This window comes from Lycium barbarum, chromosome 7 (assembly GCF_019175385.1).
Source record: "Lycium barbarum isolate Lr01 chromosome 7, ASM1917538v2, whole genome shotgun sequence".
Classification (NCBI taxonomy): Eukaryota; Viridiplantae; Streptophyta; class Magnoliopsida; order Solanales; family Solanaceae; genus Lycium; species Lycium barbarum.
Genome location: NC_083343.1, coordinates 128500320 through 128518204, shown reverse-complemented (window position 1 = coordinate 128518204; position 17885 = coordinate 128500320). Strand labels below are relative to the sequence as shown.

Genomic DNA, 17885 nt, shown 5'->3' with positions numbered 1-17885 from the left:
TATTTAAATCAATTTGAGATTTCCGTCAAATGAAGCTATATTTATTAACTTTCACAACGGCAAGGACATAAATGACTCAAAATTTAATGAAAAATATTTTTAGCCATTAAAATAAAGTAGATGGATATTTTTGACCCTTTCCCAATAAATAATACTCCACGTGACAATGCACAAAATTTAAACTCTTTTTGAAAACCATGCAGCATTTTATTAATGTACAATCCTTAAACTTGGAATGAGCCAACGATTTATTAAACATCTCGATATCTTCACAATAGGTTCCCCAATATTCAGGCAATCTAGGATCGTGATAGTTTATAACTATACTTGGCCCTTTTTGGTTGCGTAAATTTGAGAAGTGCAAATTTCAGGCTCAAGTTATGTGGCTCTACAATTTTAAGATTTAGGCTCTCAATTTAGCAAGATTAGAGTAGGTGAAAGATGAGACTAAAATATCTACTAATTTATCTATAGAAGTCAAATTTATCTTAAGTGAAGGAGTACATGTCCTCAACTAAAAAATTATTAGTTTCATTCATGACATTACGAACTCTTTTATTATCTATCAATAGCCTTCTCTCCCATTACCTTAAAGTTTAAGCAGAAGCTTAGGGAAAAAAAAAAAAAATCTACCTACCAATTCAATAGAGTAACAACTTTCCAAAATTATACTTAACGTTTTAAGGAAATGCTGCCTCATTGTTTTTTTTTTTCTTGTGTTACAAAATTTCCTGTTGCAGTTTATCGCGTGCAATAAACTATACTCAATCTGTCCCGATTTATGTGATACAATTCAAATTTTGAGAGTCAAACAGTTTAATTTTAATAGTAAACTCGATCATGAAATTTTTAAGTTTTTCGAAATAAAATTTACATATTTGGAAACTCTATAAAAAGTACCATAAGTTACAGTAATAGATAACTCAAAATATTTAAAAGATACAACAACAATATACCTAGTGTAGTCGCATAAGTGGGACTGGGGTACATTTGTGGGTAGAGAGGTTATTTTCCGATCGGCTCAAAAGAAAAGAAAAAAATTTGAAGCATGATATCAAAAGAAATATGATAACAAAATATCAAAGATTAAACAAAAATTATTTAAAAAATATATGAAAAAACTATTGTCAAAGAAAAACTAGTTTGAATATCGAAAATTCAAAATGTGCCACATAAATTGAGACGGAGAGTATATTTCAGCCCAAAAACTTGAAATAAATAAATAAATATATCAACCTTAAAGAAAAAGAAAGGGAAAAAAAAAGAGATTAAAAGATTATAATAAATTAGAGTATATAGTAAAATAAGGGAAATGAGAGAGAGATCTGCTTCAAAAATCAAAAATTGATTACCTCTAATCAAATTTATTGATTCCCTTTAATCGAATTTAGGGTTCTTTTTCCACCTCAATCTTTTAAAAATTTCAAATTTTCACCCATTAATTACCGGGAACCGACAATTCAGTCCTTTATTCATTCCATTTGTGCACCAAAATTTTGATCTACAGATTCAATTACATTGCTAATTGATCTGATAATTATGAATTAAATTAATTCTTTTATTTAATTTGGATTTAATGGCTTCGGCTCAGGTGATGCGAAAACAAGAGCATTTACAAGCTGGGAAAAAAAAGGTATTAATATTTTGTATTTAATTTAATTTATTTATTTAGTTGGATTGTTTGGAAAACAATTAATGATTTTGATTTATAGGATGTTTTGACTAGTTATTTGATTATTGTTTTATGTTATCATTATGAGAAAATTACGCTCTGTGTCTACTGGGAGAAAATATTTACGCCATGTAGCCCAAAATTTGAGTTTGTTACCAGGTTTAGTCCATATTTGTGTATAAACATCTTTTATACACTATACAAGGTTGATACATAATGTATGATGCTTTCCCCAGGTATAATGTTGTATATTGGGCTATGCTTTCCCCAGGTATAATGTTGTATATTGGGCTACGTGGCGTAATATTTATGTTGGGCTGTATATTTTTGAAAATTTCGCTGAGTATTGGGATGGAATTGGTGGAAAATGTTGAATGGTTATTGAGGATTCATATAGTCGAGCCCAACTAGTGTTGTAATTGAGCTATGATTGGTTTACTTAATTTTTTTTTTTTTTTTTTTTTTGAATAATATGAATGAGCTTGTTATGATTTGTGGTACTGTGGGAATTGCCAGCTAGACTTTTTTTTTTTTTCGTACTTAGATTAACAAAAAATAGTATTGATATGTCAAAATAGGGCAGGCCGGAGCACAAAGCATTTTGTGTCCAGGGAAGGGCCGCACTCCAAGGGGTGTGATGTAGACAGTTCTCGGGTTAGGTTTGAACACATTAAATGCTTGTGGTTAGTCCCGAATTGAGTAATAAATGTGTTACATAACTATACAAGGTTCTTTGGAAGTCATTTGGGGTGTGAAGAATGCCAAAGTATATGGGCATTAGCTGATAATTGACTTTGTTGATTTGATCGTTATCTGAGATATGAATCTCTTATTCTGCTTCCACGGATCGAATCTGTGACCTATAGGTCACACAGAGACAACACCTATTGATGTGTCCTGATGATGGGAAAATTTTAAGATGGGCTGCTCTGATATGCTTTTATGTTAGCTTTTCCTTTGAATAAATGCTATAATAAAGGGTGGAATGATCTAACTGCGGTTACTGCACCCCATTTTAAGCAAAATTTCAGTTAGTATTGTCAAAGACTTTTTTAAGGTGTGCTTAAGCTCTGAAGCTCAGAAAGCTCACGGAGGGCGCTTCACGTCTCTTAAGATGTGTTGTAGGCAAGGCACTAAGGCTTGCACATCCATTGGACCATTGCCCATGAGTTCTAGCTTGAATGGAGAGGTAAAAAAAAAGGCAGCCCGGTGCACTAAGCTCCCGCTATGCGCGGGGTCCGGGGAAGGGCCGGACCACTAGGGTCTATTGTACGATGGAGAGGTAGTAAACAACAAATTTAATTGGCAAATAAGTGTATTAGTTTTTAAGGAAAACACTATGAGCCCGTTTGGATTGGCTTATAAGTTGCTGAAAATAGCTTATAAGTTGTTTTCAGTTTTTTTAGTGTTTGGCTGGCTAGCTTATAAGTCATTTTGTGCTTAAAATAAGCCAAAAAAAAATAATTGGCCCCGTTTGGCTTAGCTTATTTAAAGCAGCTTATAAGCTGTTTTCAGCTTATAAACTGCTTTTTTTAAGCCCAACCAAACAGGCTGTATGAATGAATTTGTTACCTATTACTGAATTACATCTATACATATATATATATATTTTTTCCTTTTCATAGCGCCTTTTCTTACTGAAGCCCACACTTAAATCCGCTTTGCGTTTAAAGGCTCAATTGACATAAATCGCTTTTTAGAGCTTTTCGCCTTTGACAACACTGATTTCAGTCCCTTGGTGCAAGTTTCAGCTACATAATTAGTCGCATCAAAAAATGAGGTTGTTGCTTAAGAACACATCTTGTAGCACAGTTTTCTTTTATACTAGTTTGAATAATCTTTCAGCAGTCATAGAAGTTCTACTTGGGTGAGATGCGAGGGAAAGTTATCATTCGATACACCATTTTCTATGTCGGCGAGAGAGCCTCTAATATCACAATATGTAAAGGGAACTGGTATGAAATGAAGAAAGGTAGGTGACACTAGTGAGTAGTGACACTTGAATAAGTTGCTTCTTGAGCTACTCAGTTTTGGATGCTTTGTCTTGGATTGAGTTCAGTCGAATATGCAACATGTGATCGTTGTATAAAGTATTCATGGACCGATCCAAAGGATAAAGAACCATTGAGCCTTAATCGGTCCGAATTTCAAATCAATAGATCTTCTCTTTTACGTTCATCGGGCTCGGAACACGTCTGCTAAAACAATCAATTTGTCCATTTATATTTATCTAGGTGGAATAATAAGAACAGGTAAGGTTCGACAGTAGTTCCACGGGTATCGAAAAGGAAGAGTAAACCTCACTGATTTTTAACACGTAACAAATTTATTCAGAAGATACTTATACTTACTTTGTATGGGTCACGCCAATAAGATGAATGATACGAGATAGGCATTACAAGCTTTTTACTGCACATTACTTATATGGGCTTTAGCTTTATATTGAGTAAGTGCCCGAGTTGGAAATAATTAGACTCGAAACAGTTGATATTTTTCATGGTTTCAAGAAAAGACGATCTTGTTCTATGCTCTGGTGAGGGGTGATCTCTTGCTTGCCAGACACGTTAACTCCAATCATTCTCCAAATCATATTCCGTGATTCCAAAGAAGCCTAGCCATCTATGAGCTTCTCTCATAGATCCAGTGCGGTTTTAGAAAACATTTAATCCAAGTCATTTTCATTGATCAATCAAGATAGTTGCTGCCACTACCGAAGCTTAATTGTTGGATCTTGTTTTTGTCTCATGCTTCATGCCTTTTCGTAATGGTAGATAAATTGCTAATCATCATGAGTTGGAGTATCGTAAGAAGCCATGACCTAATTTTCCTTTAACAGTCAAAACCTTGTTGGCTCTGCCGCCCTTCTTGTCGTCCTATCGATGTGGTTAATTTGCAATTGTCTTGCCTGAATTCTAAATATAGAATGGCTCTTCCTTTTATTAAAATTTTGCTGTAATTTTTCTTTGATCTTATAGTTCTTTATGTTGTATCATTTGCAGCTGGAAGAGTTCCGTAAACAAAGAGCAGCAGAGAGGGCTAAAAAGTCAACTTCCAAAAATCGAGCTCACAGTACAGATGGAGGGTTTGAGAATCAACCTTTGGAAAATGAACACACAAGAATCACTGACTCTCGCGGAGCTGGTACATCTGATGCAGTTGATGGAGCTGTTTTAGAGTTATCTCGAGTAGATGTTACGCATGATTTCAAGAATCCTGATCTTGTGCAGAAGAGTGGCTTTGCTTCTTCTTATGATGCTAATGCTAGTTCTACTCATAGTTTATATAGCAACGACAATGATGCTAGCGCTACTTCTACTGCTAGTGGAAACAATCATGGTTTTGATTCTTCCATCTCTGTGTCGTCTCATTCTGGAGATAAAGTGTTTAAGGGTGATGAGAATCCAAAGTTGTCTGAACAATTCAGCGACAGTTATAATTCCTCTGAGAAGACGGAGAATGGTGGAGCCTTAGGAAGTGTTGGATTTGGATTTAATACTAGTCATTCTACAGCTAATTTTCTGTCATCAAACCCCAGTTACAGTAAAATTGCCGGTCTATTTACTCATGATGGTCTGGGTAAAAGCGTACAAGAGGAAGACAACAGAATGGATCTTTCACCTGAAAACTCTGTTGATCCTCGTCTGCAAGAAAAACCAGGTTATATGAATCGTTGGTCTAGTGGGTTAACTTCCTCATCATATGAAGGTAATTTTGTGGTATGTTGGATTTCATTTTAACCTCCTTTTATCCTTTGTATTGTGTGTTCCTTTTACCTAGCAAACCTCATTGCTTATGTGCTATTCATCTATCTAGTTAATCAATTGGGTTTGCATAATCTGACATCTATTCCCCTTTTTTTGATAGATTGTATGCGCCCCGCAACCAGCAGTACAAATTTTTCGTCAGAAGCTGGGCAAAAAAACGGTGCTATGGAAGCTAATAGTTCTATGGTTTCTGATATTGGGTATGACCAGCTTAACGCCTCTGGTTTTTACATGACCAATAATTCTTCTTCTTGGGCATCTGATTCTAAATATGATGGAATCATTTCTGAAGCAAGAACTTCTTCTTGTAATTCAAAATTGTCTCCACCCACTGTTGGGAGGAGATCTCGTCCATCTTTCCTTGATTCAATCAACATTCCAAAAGTTCCTGCGGTATCCCCTTCTCCAGCTGAATCAGTTTCTGCAGACAGATTTGATCCAAAGGTTCATCCCATGGACACTTCGGAATCATCCAACTCCAGGAACATGATGAATTCTTCAACTTTTTCTGTTAATGGGTCTGATCAGTTGAATCATCATACTGAGAAAGACACGGGGAACATGGACAACCATTATCATTCTTTTGCACAAAAACAGAATGAAGATTTTGCTGCTTTAGAACAGGTTTCTCTACATTTATTTCCCTTGCTTTAGAAAGTGATAAATCTAGGTCAGGATGTCTTCGAAGTCAAAATTGAGTTTGAAAATACTGCTATTTGATGGCTAATATATGAAAAGCACTGTGCTGCTTCAGGATATTGCATATTTACAGAAATCAGTCTATGAGGATGAAACCTTTTCCTTTTGTTTGGCTTAGTCATTTTAAATTGTCTCTATCAATTGTCCCTTTATGAAGCTGGCTTTCTCCGTTTGGCTAGGATGTTATGAATCCTTCTTTACTTTCTTTTCATACTCTTTTTCCCCTTTGTTTCTCTTCTTTCCTTCTTTTATTTTTAAAGCTTAGGGTGAGTTGTGATGTTTTTATTTTTTAATTTTTTATTGTTATTATTATTTATTTTAAAAAAATTAATTATGGTGTCCGGCCAGCTTGCGCGCACCTCGACTAATTCCATAAGGTACCTGCTACCTCCCACCAGCTACAGGTACCGGGTAACTCTGTCCACCAAGGCTAGGACAGATGGGAAGAAATAACCTAGGGTTTTTGTCTTTGCTGGATTTGAATGTGAGACCTCATGGTTCTCAACCTACTTCATTGACCACTAGGCCGACTCTTAGGCGCTGGGGGAGTTGTGATGTCTTGTCAGCAAAAGCATTATAATTTGAATATTGTTGAAAATTATTCTTAGTAATCAGAATGTTGCACTAATAATAAAGCCGTCCAGTTACCAGTTATGTGATTTGTCTTGGAGAGGACTGCAGAAGTTGAGCTACCAAATTTCTGTATGGTGTCCAATGATGCAGATTCTGAATTGAATGCAAGATTTTGAGTCTTTCACATTGAAATATGAAGACTGAAAAGTTTCATTAGTAAATATAGTTGATTGTGGCTCGATAAAGTTGAACCCGATGCAAAAAGATGTCAGTACGCTAGAATACTGCCGTTAACCTCGAGGTGTGCATTAATCAGATTTGGTTTAATTTTTATGTGTTGTACATGCACTTGGAAGGGTCTGCATTTGTACACAGATTAAGCTCAACGAAATAGACTCTGATGTGAAGTGAACACTGGCCAATTACATCTCTTGTTCTTTAATCTTAAAAGAAGATCCTTTGTTTACTAGCGCTAGAATACTCACCTCTATCTGATAGTCATTTCTCCTGTTGAATGTTTGTCAGTACAAGAGCACTCTTGAAGTGCTTGTCAGAGAAACTGGCAAGATTAAGAACGGTTTCTTGCATTTACATTGAGGGGCAGTGAATGAGGATAATAGAGGACATGCATGATTGCATGACTCTCAAGGATATAGGATTTTGCAGCAGGGTCTTAAATTGTTAAGTAGTTGCATGATGTGTAGTTTTGCATTTTTGACAGCATATTGAAGATTTAACACAAGAGAAGTTCTCTTCACAACGTGCTCTTGAGGCTTCACGAGCTCTAGCAGAGTCTCTAGCTGCTGAAAATTCATCCCTGACGGAGAGTTATAATCAACAGGTACACATTCTGTTCATATATAGAACATATATACCCACGCACAAAAAACACATAATTAGGCTTAAAGGAAGTTGAATGAATTATATACTGTGAAAGCTTGAAATATGTAGTACATTGGCCAAGTTAGTTTAGTCGTTAATCACTGATCCAACAGTTTGCAAATAGGAAATTCTTTTGCTGTTTTTGTGTAAAATCCATTCCATATATATGTGTGTCAATGTGTGTATATATATTGTGTTATTAATTTTTTGGTGCACCCATGAGGTTCCTGCTAGTAGAGATGCCTTTTTTTCTTTTTTCATTCTCAAAGAAAATCATCTATACTAAAAGGAACCTCGTGGGTGCACTGAAAAATTAAGAACACAAGATATGCCTTCATTTCAACAAATCATTTTCCTTCAAAGGATCTTCCATTCCTTACCCCCAAAGTATCTAGCATCTTCTTTTTGCTTCTTCTAAAAGCCCAGCTGAATGCCACATCCTTAACTATAACTGATGTTAACTACTGTACTCCAAAGAGATTCAGGTTATTAACAACCTGATAGTGTAGCAACAAGTGGTCCATGTCTTCTCCTTGAGGGTTTGCTCATGTAACACCAGCTAACATTTGTTGCGCTAACTATAGTTTGTACATGTCTAACATTCTCGAAATATTTTGTCAAGAATTAAAAGAAATGATATTCTTGCTTCAATCAGTTGCTTAATTTTCTTTTGCAGGGCAGTTTTGTTACCCAATTAAAGGCCGACATAGAAAAACTGCAGGAAGAAATTAAAGCACAACTGGTTTGTACAAATCTTGATTGTTCTTCCAATTATTGCTATTTTCGCTGATCCTTATTCCTTATTGAATGTACACCTTAAGTTACATTGCACAACATAGCTAAAACGGTCAATCGGTGTGTTGGTGTCAGTGTCTTCTACTGATTTTATCTGGGTGCATTTTCAAGTTGATCGGCAAAGGAATGAAATGACCTATTTGCTTTACTATTGTCGTTATGACATCTTAAAAGTGGTAGCACAAGAAGGATGTCTCGTAAAGTTAAGTGTAAATTTGTTCGTTTGTTTCTAAACAGCAGAAATATTTGTGATCAGGCATTCCGTACATTGCTCATCTTAAAAGAAATGCATCGTCACAAATAATTATCTGATTGACCTAGAGAGTTGATTTGAAGCATCCAATTATTATTCTTGTCTAAGTATGTCAGATAGGTGGTTTATATTTTTATTAAAAATAAATTTCTGACAATAAAAACTTGGACATTAACCTTAGATCTTGGTCACCCCTCTTTCTTCCTTTTCTTTTGAGGGGGCTTCGTGAACCTTTGTTTTGTCTGAATTTGGTCAGCAAGGTGCAACAAATTCTCTAAGTGATGTTGAATGGCTTTCCAGATACAAATTTTGTAAATGTGTACCATTTGAACCGTATGTTCTATGTTAATGCCTGTTGAAGCATGTGTTCGTTCATCTTAAGATTCTTAACTCTATATTCAAGGATACAGCTGCAACCCTTATGGTGGAGAACACTTTTGGAATTGGAATTGTGCAATGAACTGGTTTCTCATACTGTTCAAAAATATATTGAGATTACTTGAGATGTCTGACAAGCTATCTTTGTACTAACATAGCCTGTTGAGTTTAAACTATTCATAGTAATGGACTTGATTCTTACCATAATCCTTGAGGTATGTGATTTTCTTTGTTGCATCTAATGTAAGCAGGTTGAACTTAAAGCCGTGAAAATGGAATATGCAAACGTACAATTGGAATGTAACGCTGCAGATGAACGTGCTAAGCTATTGGCTTCTGAAGTGATTGGATTGGAAGAGAAGGTAACCAACCATCGAATTGCCTTGTATTGACCCAATCCTTCACAAAGCCCTTATTTTATATTAAATGAGTTTCAACATCATTTATAACTGCTTAGTTATCCTATTTCATTAAAAGAGAAAGTTAAGTTAAACATAGTCTTTTTTGCTTATACTTTTGGAAGAGGACATACCTTTTTTTTTTTAAAAAAAAGGGAATTGTATTCCACTAGAAATATCATATTTAAAATCTAATTGTTGATAGAGTTTAGTTTTTATTGATATTTCATGTTTGTTGAACTTTCAAGCAAACTTAGTTTTGTGAGTGTAGCCAGCAAAGTCTGTTGTATTGATTACCCAACACATCTAATGCGGAGTCACTTGCTATATTCACTTTAAAGTGTAGAGTGAGGCTATGTAAGAACCCATATGGTAGCCTCATAAATTAGCATTGGTCGTATGCAAAGAATTTAGCCTTTTTTTCATCAATTGTCCAGAAATTTGCAAGAGGGTTAAATTTGACTTGAATTTTTGTTTCACATTCTCTACTAAGGGTGTATTCGGTGTGGAGGAAAACATTTTCCAATTTTCTCATGTTCGTTTGGTCAAAAATTTTGGAAAACACTTTTCTTAGAAAAACAAGTTCCTTAAAAATGGGGAAAATGACTTCCCTAATCAAAGTAGGGAAAACAAGTACACAAGTGGCATTTCACTAACCACCCTAACGAACATGAGAAAATAAGTAAGAAATTCACTTATTTTCCACTACCCAAACGAACATGAGAAAATAAGTAGAAATTCACTTATTTTCCAAGAACACATTTTCTAGGAAAACATTTTCCTCCGTACTGAACACACCCTAAGTCCTCACTGATGTATCTTTCAATGCCTGTCACATGTAATACTTAGTTTTTGATAAATGTTTGCTACATGTAATACCGGGGGGTGGGTGGGTATGTGAAGTCTGATATTTTGTCCTTCTTTTAATGCTTTGGAAATAAAATTTAAAATCACTTGGATCAAGATGCTGACCTGGGTAAGGTATATGTCCAATGTTTGTTGTCTTTTTTGTTTTTCCTTTGAATCAGTGTGAATGGCTGCTTTCGTGTTTCTTGTTTGATTATATTTCCTGTTGGTATCAGAATTTTGGGACTGTCTACTCACCTTTTTGTGATTGTGCCTTTTCTAGATTTCTTTTCTTCAGAATTGATGATTAAGTGCGACCATTTATTTGCTGATAGATGATAATTTTATCCACTTTGAGATAATAACTCTTGTCTAACCAATCTTGCAGGCACTTCGTCTGAGATCTAATGAGCTTAAACTGGAGAGGGAATTAGAGAAATCACAAGCTGAAATATCTTCTTTCAAGTATGCTCAAAGCTTTACTGTGAACACGATTTGGTCACAGTCATCTTTCGCTTTTATTTGTTCATCCCCTCCTCCCATATCTCCTTTATCCATTGCCTTGTCCTTTCTGGACAACCCAACCTTTAGGGAGAGTGGGGCGCACCCCTTTTTCTTTGGAGTGAGAATGGAAAATGGTTTTTGGTTTTGTTGTTTCTTGTTAGATGCAGGTGGGAGTCACTTATAACAGAGAAGATATCATAACTGGGGATAAAAGCTAAGGGGAACAAGATAGCAAAATCTTTACTCAAAAAAAAAAAAAAAACAAGATAGCAAAATCATTTTAATGAAGTTAATATTTATTACTATGATAGGGATAACCCACATACTAGATATTCATGTCTATTTTTTTTAACACCCATATTGTGGATGTGCTGTACATTAGAGGTACTCCATTCACTTTCATATAATATTGAAGTGCTGGCAAAAACTTTCTGTGCATTTTCTGGTGCTTGCAATGGAATAAATTTTAGTGGTTGTTGTAAGGCATATCGGTTACTTCCATCTACTTGTAGTATAAATCTATAATAGCAAGGTTAGCATTAAGGTGAACATTGATATTTTAGAAGTCAGAATTGAGTCGTTTTGCCTTACTCATTGACTTTTAAATTGCATTAAATGTGGGTGTTGATCTCATTCAAGATTCAACTTTCTCTTAATTTCTGCAGGAAGAAAATGGCTAGCCTTGGAAGGGAACGTCAGGATCTATTGTCAACAATTGATGCTCTAAAAGAAGGTAAGATGCTGATAGCTAAAGAACATTTTTTTGGGCTTGAGTGATTTTGCTTGTACTTGGTTTAGAGTGATATAGAGTTGCTATTTCTTTCCTCACCAGTTTCTTGTACGTGTAACATCTTGCTGTCTTTCTCTCAACAGAAAAGAAGCTCTTGCAGGCGAAACTACGAAAAACTTCTGATAATGGCAAGTCAGCTGATGTTAGCAGGAGTATGCCTAGTAAAAAAGATGTATCAACTTCAACAGAGGATCTCCGTATGTGGTTTCAGATTTCACAGATTACATCTTCAGGATGCCTCTTTATATTTGTTTTTGCATTTCCATAGAATTCAATTATATGGTGTTGTATGGATTCAGGTGAAGAAAAAATTGTAAATACTACCATAGATGACCCTAACTTGGGAGCCCACAGTACTGAGGGACCCACTTTTTCATATCTGTCTGAGAATGACCAGCTCAGTCTTGAAAGTTTATCGACAGCCATTCCTCCAGATCAGATAAGGATGATTCAAAGCATCAATACATTGATTTCTGAGGTAGATTCTTTGCATAAAACCCTTGATTTTTATCATTGCTTCATCAACTTCGTTGTCTGCGTAGCTATGTTGCTCGGACCCTTCACTTTTGCTGCCGTACCCGTGTCCGACACGACACCGACACCGACACCGACACCGGATTCGTGTCGGATCTGGTCAAACGACATTGGATACTTTGACCAAATCCATGGACCAATCTGAGAAAACATTTGAGGCTAAATTGAAAGAAACGGAGAGCTCTTGAAGAGTGGACACTTATTGTATCTAGAAGAGTTTCAAGTTAATTAAAAATTAAAATTTAATTATCAATGAAACATAACTATAAAAAATTATTTTTGTTTTTTATTTCTAGGCATAGATTTAGTTATTTTTCTTATAATTTTGAATTATTTTAGCCGAATCCCCGCACCCGTATCCGCACCTAGATCCGTACCCCCGAATCTTAAAATTTAGATTATACCGAATCCGACCTCTAGATCCGTACCCGTATCCGACATTCGACAAGCAACATAGCTGCTTAGATGTTCTGTATATTTTAAGACTTTTTTACCATACCAAAGAATTGAATAAATTTGTTCCAACTTTGATGCTTATAGTTAGCCTTGGAGAAAGAAGAGTTGATGAAAGCCTTGTCACTGGAATCATCTCAGTGCTCTGAGCTGCAGGTAATTTGAGGGATATCCTTGTCACTTGTCAGTATTTTCATCCAATTATTTTTCTTTTGGATCTAATATGTGAGTCAAATTATTTTTTCACCTTTAAGATTCTCTTGCATCTTTTTCCCTCTCTGTTGCTTCTATTTAACCCACCAATGAATAATTGCAAACGTAACATTTTCTGGGCCACGTCTGCAGAGGCGGATCCAGAATTTGATCACTACGGCTGCCACTATGTTTAATTCAGACCGAATACTACTGAAGAAGATTGAAGTAGGGTGTACATTTAGTCGTTTGAATTTATTTGGGTCGGTTCAGTTCGTCCATTTTGAATTAGTTACTCTACAACAACAACAACCCAGTGAAATCCCACAACATGGGGTCTGGGGAGGGTAGAGTGTACGCAGACCTTACTCCTACCAAGGTAGGACGGCTGTTTCCGAAAGACCCTCGGCTCAATAAAAAACAGAAAAAGAGGTCTGATAAGGCTAAGAGATTCAAAGCGATATGGAAATGAAATAACAGATAATAGCAGAAATCAGAGCACAAGAAATTATACTGCGATAATGCGACTACTAATAAGGAAGGATAACGAGACTATCTACTAGCCTTCTACCCTAATCTGGGTCCTCCAAACCCTCCTATCTAAATAAACACGTGATCACTATTTTTGGTGCATAAATAAACACGTGATCACTAAACTAAATAACTTCATCCAAGTCGATCTAATTCTTTTGATGAATTCTATTGAATAATGTGATTATGTAAAAATAAATTAAATTAGCAAATACACCCTTTGATTTACATATAGCTTAGATTAGAATTTGAGAATCAAGAAAAAAAAATAACACTAGATGGATAAAAATAGAATATAATTAAGACTCGCATCTAAAAATTTTTTTTGAAGGTCTAGAAAGAAAAAAAAAAAGGAGCAGCTACATAATTTAATACAACAACAACAACCCAATGAAATCCCACAACGTGGGGTCTGTGGAGGGTAGAGCGTACGCAGACCTTACTCCTACCAAGGTAGGACGGCTGTTTCCGAAAGACCCTCGGCTCAATAAAAAGCATAAAAAGAGGTCAGATAATGTTAAGAAATTCAAAGCGATATGGAAATGCAAATAACGAAAGCGACACAGATAAAATAGAATAATCAAAGTACAGGAAATAACAGATAATAATAGAAATCAGAGCACAAGAAATTATACTGCAATAATGCGCCTACTAATAAGGAAGGATACTGAGACTATCTACTAGCCTTCTACCCTAATGTGGGTCCTCCAAACCCTCCTATCTAAGGTCATGTCCTCGCTAAGCCGTAACTGCCCCATGTCCTGTCTAATCACCTTTCCCCAATATTTCTTCGGCCTACCCCTACCTCTTCTGAAACCATCCATGGCCAACCTCTCGCGCCTCCGCACTGGGGCGTCCGTGTCTCTTCTCTTCACATGTCCAAACCATCTCAGTCTCGCTTCCCGCATCTTGTCTTCCACCGAGGCCACTCCCACCTTGTCCCGAATAGCCTCATTCCTAATCCTGTCACTTCTGGTGTGGCCACACATAATTTAATAAATAATAGAAATGAATTTGTAAAGAGAGGGAATAGAAGGAATAAAAGAAATTAAGAAAAGGAGACCGATAGGAAACAAAAGGGAATAAAACGGATAAGGATCATATAAACTGCATAACACTCCCCTACTGAGGCTCGATCCTGCATCTGGTGCCTGGGGCTTTGGCACTTTAACCGTGGCACCTTGAGTCAATTTTTGACTTTGGGTGCCATTCGCTCTATATATAGACAATATTATGTAAAATACCTATACATATATAAAATTTTACCCGAGCGTCCGGGTGGCATGACATCCTCAAGCCACTACATAGATCCACCCCTGCACGTCTCCTTTTTGTAAGCCAGCCCTCTAATATGTTTGCACATGTTTCTTCAACATCTATCAATCTTCATGTTGTGCTTTGTGTTGGGAAGTGTAATTATTCAGGAAGTTCACTTTGCTAGTTTAAAGGAAGATACTCATATTCTCTCTCTACACTTGTTTGGTGGATATTTCTTTTGTTCCTTGCGGAATAAAGGAGTTAAACAAGGACTTAACCCGAAAGCTTGAAGCTCAAACACAAAGATTAGAGCTTTTGACAGCTCAAAGCATGGCAACTGGTAACAACCAAGCAAGGCAACCAGATGTTCTATCTGTGCAGGACAGCACCACATATGCTGATGAAGGTGATGAGGTAAAATTACCTACCCTGAAACTGATCATCCTATAGCGATGCTGTGTGAACCTTTCTTGTACTGTAATATGAATTGTAAATATAACTGCTTCCATATGCTTGTAAAATGCCATCCTCTTTGTTATTTAAAAAAAAAAAAAAACATCCTCTTAAAGTTATTGTTGCCCCTTTTATCTATCAATATTTACAGTTTTGCTTCTATCTCACCTTGTATTTCGATGTAAAATACTTATACCTGTTTTTCATCCGCAAATTTTGGAAGTTCTTACATAGCTTAGCAAGTCACAGCAATGACTATAAGCAGCAGTGCCTCAAAGAATCTACCTAAAGGACTAGTGCTTTGTGCTTTCTTGAACCAATCAAGCACTCTTTTTTCCAACAAATTCTTTCCTTTTGTAGATTTGTGCCATTTAGAGATCTCGGAATAACAGTATAACCCAGCTTGTCAGCTGGTTATCCAATTTTCATTCTTTTTGTCAACCATTCTCACTCTTAGGCCTCCTAATCTCATTGTTAATTGATAGTTGTTGCCTCATCTTTGAGTATACGTTCCTTCTTTTGCATCAGGTGGTTGAGCGGGTCTTGGGATGGATGATGAAGCTATTTCCTGGAGGGCCATCAAGGCGGAGAACCAGCAAGCTTATTTAGTTTCCATGATGGAGTTTGAGTGTTCAAGGAATGTTATACATCATAAGCTCTTTTTTCTCCTTTGCGCCTTGTATTTTTGGTGGCCAGATGGAGATGGTTTATGTGTACCATTAGTGATTAACAGTCCCATTTTTTTTCCCAGTAGAAGCAAATTGCTTCTAAGAGGCATTTAGAAATATATGATAAATTACTTCACGGATTCAGCAACAAAGCAGAACCTTCCCTTCTGTTCTTTCTACCTGCCGAATACTGAATGGGGAGATCAGAGATGATCAGAAATTGCCATAGAGAAACTAAGGGGTGATGAAATATTACTGCAGAGAGACTCGAGATGAAGTTTGGTTTATATTATATTTAGAAGATATAGTTTTACTTGTGAATTAATAGGGGAAAAAAGAGGAAAAGGATCAAATGTACTATCATTTACATTCGAGAAATGATGCTCTTTTACTTTTGGTTTTGTCTTAGTACTAATGTATTTGTTTTTAGGCCTAAAACCCAACCTAATATATCAAAAGAATGATCTCGTCAATTCATTGGACACTGTCAACTGTGTGATGTGTGTGTGTGGCAATCCAAATGTCTAATGACATAAAATTTTGTCAACAATCTCATCAATTTATCCATGTTACAAACGCTTTGCACAATTTAACACAGGTGAATACAACAGTGTTGTTCTAACACTACGTCAAAAGGATTGTGAGAAGATTCTTTAAATGAATTTGTTTGTTTAACAAAAGACAAAAGGCAGCTAGTGTATCATTAAGTCTAAAGGAACTGGGTAGTAACTCAATAGTAAAGTCTCAACTTTAATATACGTCAGTTAATATATAATAATAATTTATAGTCAAATATTTGTAAACTCATAGGTTTTTGTGCTATAGATCTGCCACGTGTAAGGTTCGATTTTTATCAGAAGCTTCTGCACGCGTTTGATCAATCCAGTTGAACTACTCAGAATTTTCTGAATAAGAAAAGCCAATTGAAACCACTCTGCTGACTTGAAGATTAAATCTTCATGTTGTTGGTAAACATCAATTTCGTTGTAGTGCACATTTTTCTCATAGTACCTAACTGTTGAAGAATTGTCTTTGACAATTATTAGATTCGTCGTAGATACATGGATCGCCGTGCGGCACAACACCTTCACCCGGACACTTTCGCAGAAAATTTATAATTATATATAAGGTTAAATTAGCTTTTATGTGTGTGTATCTACATATATATATACTAGTTATGTGAGACTCGTACTAAGCTCGGGCTTAAACTTAAGATATAAAAATAGATATTTTAATTAAAGAAATATAATTTGTGTTAGTACAAGTATACAACAACAACAATCATATACCTATTGTAGTCCCACAAGTGGGTAATTACGTTAGTAATAATTAAATTTCATGTATTTAAAGGAGTGCAATTAAAATTTTTCCATTTTGATGAAATTATTTACTTCAAATCAAATGCGGATCCAGAATTTGACATTTATAAGTTATGTCTCCTAATTTTCTAAAGTTATTTAGCTCTAAATAAATAATCTATACATAGTTAATGAACTTTTAAGACAAATACATAATTTAACTTGTACAGCGAATGGAGCTGCTTCTCCTTTAATTAGGGATCAGGGGTTCGAACATGGATATAGAAAAAATCTTTGGAGGGAGTGCTATACAATGCGAATTATCTGGATTAATTGGGCTCAAATGCGGATATCGAGCACCAAATAGAAAACCAAAGAACGTGGAAAATGAGGTAGGAGGTTCGATAGTTTTTGAAAAGTAGACCTTAAAAACAAAAACAAAAAAAATTGACTTAAATAAATAAGATTAGAACCTAAAAGTAATTAATTAAATTTTTTAAAAAAAATTGAAAATTCTTGTGAGGAGTACAAAAGTCCCTAAGTTTTCCCTTATATATAGTAGTAATATATATATATATATATATATATATACCATCTCTATATATAGATTAGATGTTGAATTCCTTTATATTTTTGTATGTGTACTTTATATTGCAAGTCTCATTAGTAAAATAACTTTTCTTTAGTTTATATGGACCACTGAGTAAAACCTATAGTAGCATCTTTATGGAAATGTTGTTGATGCCTTGATGGATCACTAGAAAACAAAGGCTTACCTTCTTTTTCTTCCTTGAATAAAACAAGCTTAGTAGTACTATATTTAGTTAGATTGTTGGCCTGCCTAGAATTTTGAAATACCCAATATGCGATGTATGACAATAAAACATTAAAATATTTGTAAATGTGTTAGTGCTTCAATCTAGCTATGGCCTAAGAGCACTCGCA

General features: G+C 35.4%; 1 protein-coding gene across 1 annotated transcript; it reads left to right on the top strand.

The window, feature by feature from the left end:
• The first annotated feature begins 1268 nt into the window (after positions 1-1268).
• On the top strand, positions 1269-16128 carry LOC132604347 (protein BLISTER-like). Its single transcript, XM_060317829.1, has 13 exons — positions 1269-1633; positions 4672-5377; positions 5537-6060; positions 7430-7549; positions 8267-8332; positions 9268-9378; positions 10649-10725; positions 11430-11497; positions 11638-11751; positions 11854-12032; positions 12629-12697; positions 14780-14935; positions 15503-16128. The coding sequence occupies exons 1-13, from the start codon at positions 1577-1579 to the stop codon at positions 15581-15583; spliced, it is 2328 nt and encodes a 775-aa protein (XP_060173812.1). The 5' UTR covers positions 1269-1576; the 3' UTR covers positions 15584-16128.
• The last annotated feature ends 1757 nt before the right edge of the window (positions 16129-17885 follow it).